Source organism: Gavialis gangeticus, unplaced genomic scaffold, assembly GCF_001723915.1.
Source record: "Gavialis gangeticus isolate Ggan-Ray unplaced genomic scaffold, GavGan_comp1, whole genome shotgun sequence".
Classification (NCBI taxonomy): Eukaryota; Metazoa; Chordata; order Crocodylia; family Gavialidae; genus Gavialis; species Gavialis gangeticus.
In genome coordinates this window covers 709,668-718,200 of record NW_017729020.1, presented here as the reverse complement: position 1 = coordinate 718,200, position 8,533 = coordinate 709,668, and the positions used below count along the sequence as shown (strand labels likewise).

General features: G+C 40.1%; 1 protein-coding gene across 1 annotated transcript; it reads right to left on the bottom strand.

Moving 5' to 3' along the window:
- Nucleotides 1–289: 289 nt before the first annotated feature.
- BMP10 (bone morphogenetic protein 10) lies at nucleotides 290–7,692 on the bottom strand. The gene is made up of 2 exons (XM_019514332.1): nucleotides 7,295–7,692; nucleotides 290–3,491 (listed from the first exon to the last, which is right to left on the bottom strand). Exons 1-2 carry the CDS (start codon nucleotides 7,626–7,628, stop codon nucleotides 2,545–2,547), a joined length of 1,281 nt encoding a protein of 426 aa, XP_019369877.1. The 5' UTR covers nucleotides 7,629–7,692; the 3' UTR covers nucleotides 290–2,544.
- Nucleotides 7,693–8,533: the final 841 nt, after the last annotated feature.

Genomic DNA, 8,533 nt, shown 5'->3' with positions numbered 1-8,533 from the left:
AATCCATGTAGTTCATTGATGTAGACCACTATCTGGAAGCACAGCCTGCGTTGAGACTGCCCTTCTCTGTAATAAACTAGTTAACTAGAGCACATAAAGGGATTCTACTCCTTGTAAGAGTTGTTATATGGTGGGAAAGACCATATGTGCTCCAAGATGCACATCATTGCTATGTCCATATTCTGTAATTAGAAAGATCTCTAAGGCTAAAACCACAGCATTTGCAGCAGATTCTTTTAGAATGATCCTACATAAAATCTGTTCAGTATGAGATTTTTATCAGAGTGGGATTACATACAAGCATTTGTATTCTACAGTATATTACAAAGGTGGACATCAATAAATAGATCAATAAATTACGGGAAGCATAGAAGGATTTGCGTGAACCTAGGTGAAACTGGCTTCAACTGATAGTCTTTTAAGTTCATTCCCACGAAGTGTCAGAGTCAGTTCTTTCAAAGACAGGTCTCTTATCACTTCCAGTAAGGATAACTTTGCCTTAAAAGAGTAAAACAGATGCAGGGACAGTACAGTAGGCTCCGGTTGGGGCTGGAAGAGTCAACGTCACTTACACTTTCCCAAGAATCTGACAAATTTGCAGCTTAGTATAAATAAAGTGACGGGTCTATTGTTTCTCAGCTCTGACACCTTCTTATCAGTACGATTTGTTGCAGAAGAGTGGCGGAAACATGGCATGTGACTCCATCATATATAGTTTAAGTGGGGGGCGGGTAGCAATATCTTTATGAATTGACAACTTCAACACATACATAAAGGAAAGAGCCTCTCTGTAACTAAGGTAGAGAGAGTGCTTTTCTTTTCTACCTTGGTCTACATAGAGTAAGCGCACTGGTACACTGCCTTTTTCTTTGCCTTACATAATTTCATGATGTATAAAACAGACACCGGCGAGGCAGATTTTCAGCTGGTGTGAATCCATGTCTTCAAGGACTTCAACAGAGTTATGATGTTGATTTACCCTAGCTGAAATTCTGGCCCTTAATAGATAACATGCGCCAAATGTATTGTATTTCCAAAGCCAGGATTGTTATGTACAACGTACTTCCAGAATAAACAAACAGTAGGAACATTTCTTACCTCACATGTTGGCAAAGGGGCTGCTTGTCAGAGCAATGGACCTGCCTAACATTGCAAATGGGCATATTATTTGAGTGAGGAAGGTAGGAAATAGGGAAGTTTCCATCTGGTCTTTGGATAGTGGTAAAACCATCCCGTTAAAATGACTTTTGTTTGTAAATCCAGGCTTGTACAGATACTTCTTAAAGAGCAAAGTATCCAAATGACTTAAGGAACCTAACTTCACTCAGTCTCTTGGCAGCAAAAAACCCCTCCTGTGCTGCAAATTAGCAATGCAGCAAACACCTGCATGGGTAGCGCATGTAGTTTGCAGCACCCTAGATGGATCTGCAGCTCCACAATCCACATGTGCAAAGCCGTCTGGATGCACCTATTGTCACTTAAGAGACTTATGGGGGTTTTCAAGTGTCTGATGAGGTTAGGTTTCAGTTGAGCAGGTTACTTAACTTTGGTGCATTTGAAAATCTTAGTAGACACCTGTCTGCATCCTTGGAAACCTGAATGACTTCGAAAATCCAGCCTTCATGTTCCCAAAACTCAAGAGTCACAAAGGTGCTTAACTTCTATTGAAAACAACAGGAGTTAAGCATCTAAAATATCAGTTAACCACCCAGATAACTTGTTGGATCTGGACATTGGTCTCTTTGTCAGGTAAGTGATAAGCTCTAAGCTTAGTCACTTTTGAAAATTTCGCCCATAATTTTCAGCCTTTGGAAACATTCTGGTTTGCACATTTTTTTGTTTTTTGTTTTGCATATTTTCATAATATTTAGCTTATTATTCAATCCAAACACCTAAAGTGAGTGTAATTACACTGTGCTTGCAATTTCACTGATTATAAATTGTGTAAATGTAGTTATTTTAAAATGTTATAACTGATTCCAAGCACATCAGTAGGAAATTTTTGTCTATGAAAATCAGAAGTTGTGACACAAAGCCAGAGGAATATTCTGAGAATAAAAATACTAACTCAGTGGATGAAGGAAGGATGGGAAAGCATCTATCAGAAAATATTATAATATAATAGATGTATCATACCACATTATTTTATCCAATTCAGTCCATGCAAAGGCTACATACTGTCCTAGATCACAGGACAGAAACATTTTTAAAGAAACAAAGCTCAAGCATTATAGTATGGCACCTTGCCATACCTAAAAATCCTCCATACCCAAAGATTTGGTTTTTGTTCTTCAATTTGTTTATAAAGGAAGCTTCTCATAATTTGGACAAGTTAAACAGTGAGAAGAAGCAAACACTGGAGCAAAATATACATTTCCCTATAGTCATATGACCTGCCCATTCCCTATGACATGAAACATAGAATTATCTGTACACACCTCATTAAATAACCTTATTAAATAGGAAATCCAAAAATGTACAAATTTACAGTTTGAATTATTAAATACTCCCCTCGTGCACCCACTGACTTTGCATTTCCTTCTACTATCTGCAGCCACACTCTGACACGACCATACCCTCATATTTGAACTTGTAAGTAACCACCCCTGCATCTAAGTAGAGGATGGAGATAGGATCAAGTTTGGTAGGCACGCAGCAGGCTTTGGAAGCTTTCTGGGGATTCTTCAGGTGAACCAATGTCTGGACAATGGCGTGTTTCGTTGGTGTGACATGTTCTGTTAAAGGGTAGGAGCATACTCCGCGACATTCGTAAGCTTCATAGCCTGTCGGGGCAATTATCCAGGAATCCCATCCAATCTCCTTGAAGTCTATATAGAGTGGAGTCCTTTTGCAATAGTTGCCCTTGGCGTTCCTCCGGATCCTGGCAGTAGAATCATAAATGATGTTGGATCGCATTTGGAGAAGTGCTTCTTCTCCTGGTCTGTCGTGGGAGCTGCCCGCTCCCAGAGTCTCCAAGTCCAGCAGCTGCTCATGGTCTATCATTTCACTGAGTTCCTGCTTCTCCTCTTTTTTGTCGTTGCTTTGGTCATTTGAGAACACAATCAACAATGGCATATGCTTGGCCTCAGAGTTGATGTCGATATCGAGTTTCCCCTCTCCATTTTGCTCCTCCCCTTCTCTGCTCTCTATTTGCACCTCTAGCCTGTGAGTGGTCAGCTCCAACCTACGCCAGTGCCTGATGGCATCTGTGATTTCAAATGTTTCCCATTCACTGTCAGTGCCATAAATCTGCCTGGATGCTAGCACCACTATTTTTCTCTCCTCTCCTTCTCTTCCCACATGGTCATCCTCCAGTACTTCAAAAATGGTGACCTTCCTATCCAACCCATCATAAAGCATTCTGTCTCGTTCCACCAGTGTGTAGAGTCTCAGCTCTGCCATGGTGATGTCTTCATGGTGAGGGATGGATACATTGAATAGAAGAGGGTATTTTCGGATTCCAGTAACAGCAGTGGGTTGGGAAGTCAAGTCTGGAAATGAGAGAAATCCTTATAAACACTTTGGAATGTTTCCATCAGTACACACACACGACCCAGTCTTTTCATGCCTTATGTTTCTAGGTTTCACTGTGAATGGTTACAGGAAAATGATAATTGATTTTCAAACAAAATTATAATCAGATCATCAAAGAAGCACGTGGTTTGTACTGGATCAAGGAAGCAGGCTCAGACCAGGATAATGCTAATGCACTTAGCTTCTCAGATCTCATTTCCACCAATATAGTTACCAATGTCCTTTATGATATGCACTTACAGGTTATACAAACTATAAATATATTGGCCTCACTTACCCAGCACTGAAAGGAAGGCATTTTAGGGTGAAATATAACAGCTACTTAACAAGAGGATAACAACATTAGGCAACACTTATACTGCAGGCATTGAAGAGTCTTGATCCAGCTGAAAATGAATGAGGGACTGGAGATAGGCAGAATGTTTCACAAGCTGTTTATGCAGCAAAAGCAGGTTGAATTGTATCTTTTTATTAACACAGGATCTATGGCTGCGTGGAATGGGTACATGCTTCCCACATTAATAGCACAATCTTCTTTCGATACTATCAGTTTTTTATCTTTACTTTATCACAGTTCTAGAGTATACTGTGAATTCAGACAGTTACTGGAGACTTTATACAATGTGGTGAAAACTACACCACTGAGCAACTGTTTCTTATGATGAGGCATTGCTGGAATTTCCTGAAACAAATTTCTCAAACCTCTGACAGTGTCTTAAGGGAGCAAGTACCAAAGATGAAGACATATTACGAGGAATGAAAAAATGTATTTTAGAGTAGGAAGAAGCTGTGGCCTGATTCCAAACCTAACAAATAGCAATATTGCTATTGAATACACTGGGCTTTCACCAAGTCAGCTAAAATATCTGTATTTATTCAGAAGCTTTTGATATTATTAATTTACAAAACATTCAGCAAACATGTTATCCATTTCTCTATTCTGTCTTCATCACATGTTTCTATAGCACCATTCCTTCATAGATATAGGCCATTTAGTAAAATGTTCTGTATGTAATGCGGCATTTCTCCATCAAAGTTATAACTCTGAAGCCAGATTAGGAGATTAGAAGACATCCCTGCAAGGACTGGGGGGATGGATGGTATTGGCATCTAGACATTTTTCCATCTCTGATTTCTATAGCTCTGAGATTTGTATGTACTCCATCTGGCAAAGCTGATATATTTACCCTGATATAGACAAGCACTTGAACAAATGGTGAACTTGAAGCAATGAGTAGGTCTCTTGACATCAGTGGGACCCCAGTTTTTTTGTAGTGGCCTGATTTCATAGTTCAAGATTTCCAGGATTGGGTTCTTGGATTTGGGCTCAGCATTATCAGCCATCCTGAAACCAGTGGTTTCAGAACTAGAATGGCCTTGCTGATTCCCAACAGGCAGGATGCTAGAAAACAAACCTACTGTCATGGGGATACCTGCAGTCTCTGGGCTAGAGAAATCTCAGCTGACCACATAAAAGATATGCATGAATAATTCATCAAAAGGGGTGGGTCACACCCTTGTGGGAAAATGAGTGAATAATTCACAGACAAAGGAATTAATGTCTTTATAAGGAAGTCAGGATAGGCATTTGCCCTACAGACTGAGAAAAAACCTCTGAAAGGGCCAAATTTCCTTCTCAATGCTACTAGATACACTGGCAAGAGAATTTACCACAGAAATATTCTTACAGCTTTTAAGCACTGGCCATAGTACAGTCATATCTGTAATGGGGTACAGATTTCTCCTGATAAACAAATGCACCCAGACACACAAACTTAATTAATACCGTCATGGAATTATGCTAATAATTGAATTAATAACTGATTTATTGGGTTTAATAGATAACAAGGAAACTGTGCTTATCAGCAGCTTTCATTATTATAAGTAGGTGAATATAAGGATTGGATAGTGTGATCTCTTACCAACGTAACTACAGATTTAGTTTTCATTAGATGTTCTAGACATGTAAAGGAGACAACTACAAGAATCTGTCTAAACCCTGAGTGTATAGAAAAGGGCATTTGCATTAGCATAGGAGTGTCTCAACCTGTGCTCATAGTTCTGGATAAGAAGGACAAAAACCTTCTGAGAAGGCCAAAAGTTACGACAAGTTTACATAGCTATCACAAAACGTATCTGACAATGAAAATGTTATTTGAGATTGCTGCCTCATTTCCATAATTAATTGAGTTGCGCATTGCTACACTGACTAACATTAAAGGATCATACTCCAAGATCATTTGTAATGATGTAAATCTGGAATTATTACATTGTTGTCTGTTAAATTACTTCAGCTGTATACCAATAAGCCATGCCAGTGCTCTTTCCACTGCTGTATTGGACTGCCCAAAATTACATTAATTATTACTTTTTCACCTTAAATTTGCAAGAGTCAGAAATGAACAATCATTATCTGGTATTTCTTCAGGACCAGATTGTGATTTTTTAATTTACAACGATGAGCAGTTATTCTTACAAGAAAACCCATCAATTTCCATTGGGAGGCTTGTCTGAGTAGTGTTCACCAGTGAATGTTAGTGATTTGCATTCCAGCCCTCCCTTAAATGTAATTGCCAAGCTGAAGAACTGCACAATTAAATTAGATCTGATTCTGGAAGGCAGGGTCCCTTCACACAAAAAACATCTTGCTGCATAAGAATGCACATGCCTGAATGAAGTATAGCATACCTCATGACTAGCCTGGATTCAGTTACTAGCATCTGGCTGTGTGGCTGCATCTACATCTCTTACAAAGTATTTGCTGTTGCACAGTAGTGCACTTCATTAGTATGGGGGATGATCCATTTTTATTGGAATTCTCCCCCATAAAGCTGAATTGATCAGAAAAAAGATATATCAACTTGCTTATATTTTTAAACATAATCCATGATTTGCTGAAAAACATTTTGAGTATATAACTGCAAGGCAGGTTGCTCATGCATACTTACATACACACTATGAACTAGGACTACTCATATGTGAGCAATACTTTTCCCTCATTAGGGAATGCTGAATTCCACAATACTCATAATCTTCTAAACCCAGGACTTCATGAGGGTTTTTGGTTAAAAAATTTGAAAAAATACTTTATCCATTTAAAATGATTCCGTGAACTTTAGCAAAGCTAAAGCTGCTAGCTGTATATATTCCTATAAATTGTGTTGACCTTATTTCACACACCAAAGCATGAGAATTTTGCAAAATACAAACAAGTTCAGTAGCAAGTTTAAGTGAATAGAGAAATAACAATAGTAAAAATCCATGCTTAATTAACTGGTTAAAGATGTATGAAGACCAAATACTTCCCAAAGGATAAAGGTTTTTACTAGTGCGTGGGTTGTAGAAGACATTTTTTTCCATTAACTGAATGGACAAGAAAATCTGATGGCTGAATAGGTGGTATGGAAATGGTACTTAGGTTCCTGGGATGATGATAATCTATTTCGTTTATGCATTCAGTAGCTGCTAGATGCTGTACAAATATAAAAGGAGGCATTGTTCTTGCCTGAAAATACTTAACATCTGGACGGCACACACAGGCAAAGGATAGGGGAAAAGGATACATCATGGGAATGGGATCTGAGTAGAACAGGCACATGGCAGGTTAGTTTCCTGTCCCCAATGGCCTCTCTTCCAAATCACTGGTAAGTCCTTTTGCACCAATGCAGCCTTCATGCTCCATGCACTGTAAAGGCATGCCTGGCTGGTTATAAGCAAAGTTTGCTTAGAGCTAATTCACTGAGAGGAGCACAGATCTTACCTTCATTCTTGAAGCTTCTAATAATATTTGCTGATGGCATTGAGGTACTGTCAGTGGCGAACCTGTTGTACAGCTCTAACATGTACTCTGGAGGGTCCACCTTAGCAGTGTCATGCAGCGGAATATCAGAGAGGTTCAGTGTCTTCAGGAACTCATTTTTCATGTTCTGAAGCAATGCGCTGAAATCAACGCCGTCCTGCTCTGAAAGAACCTCATCGAAGAGGGGGACATCTTCCTCCAGGGAAGACTGCTCCAGGCTCATGATGGGACTGCAAGCTGCCAGGTGAACCAAGAAGTAGAGGGCTGCCCACAGTGGAAGGGCAACAGAATCCATTACTTCTCTCTAGTCTCCAACCAGACTCAACAAGGTTTAACTCTCGTGTGGGCTAAGTGGCTATTTTATCTTCTGGACTGTATGCAGCTTGTGTCACAGAGAGATGACAAGTTTGGAAGCCCTTGCCTGAAGCTTGTGATCAGTTCTCTCTCTCCCTCGCTCCCTTTCTCACTCCCTCTCAGCCCCCTCCTCCCCAAAACCAGGTCTCAGTAATTGGATATAACATGCTTTCGCCTATGGTAGCCTTGCCTCTCTTATCTCTTGTAGTGTAAGCTGTGCACCAGATTTCTGTTGCTATCTCACAATCCCCCTCTTCCTTAATGAGCATTTTGTAAACATTCTGCTCAAGGACACTATAAGATAGGACCATTTTCGCCTTGGACATGATCAGCCTTTTCTTTACCCCGCTCAACTGACTTGCATATGGCCAACTTTCATGCATGCCACACTGTTGTGATTTCATGCTATCATGCAAATGCCACATAGCTTTAGGCTTCATACCAACACTAAACAAAAGCCCCGCTAAGGCACCAAGGATTAACAGGGTTACACCAATGTCCTCTATCAAGCCTGTGTTGGAAACAATGCTTCCAGTTCAAGGCCTGTCTTAGATTGCAGCCTCTTTGGGGCAGAAGCTGGCCTTTTGTTCTACACTGATACAGCCCCTAGCACAATGGCGTCTTGGTCCATTGTGGGTCCATGGCTTGGCCTCCTAAGAGCCAAAAAAGTAGAAAGGATCAATAACAATTCAAAGTGCTGGAGAGATGCAGTGGAACTGGTGTGAGCGAACTGTCAAGGTGCATAGAGCTTGGTAGTTGTGCAGTCCTGTTAAGCTAGAGATCCACTGTAGAACAGGATTTTGTGGGTCAGGGTGAACGCAGGTCAGAGAAGGAGCAGGGCAAGAG

What these genes read in the sequence shown, in the direction of transcription:
- BMP10 (XM_019514332.1), bottom strand. Translation starts at nt 7,628, where the DNA reads ATGGATTCTGTTGCCCTTCCACTGTGGGCAGCCCTCTACTTCTTGGTT. An exon ending in TAGAAGCTTCAAGAATGAAG is followed by an intron (nt 3,492 to 7,294) that starts GTAAGATCTGTG and finishes TCTCATTTCCAG; the next exon opens with ACTTGACTTCCCAACCCACT.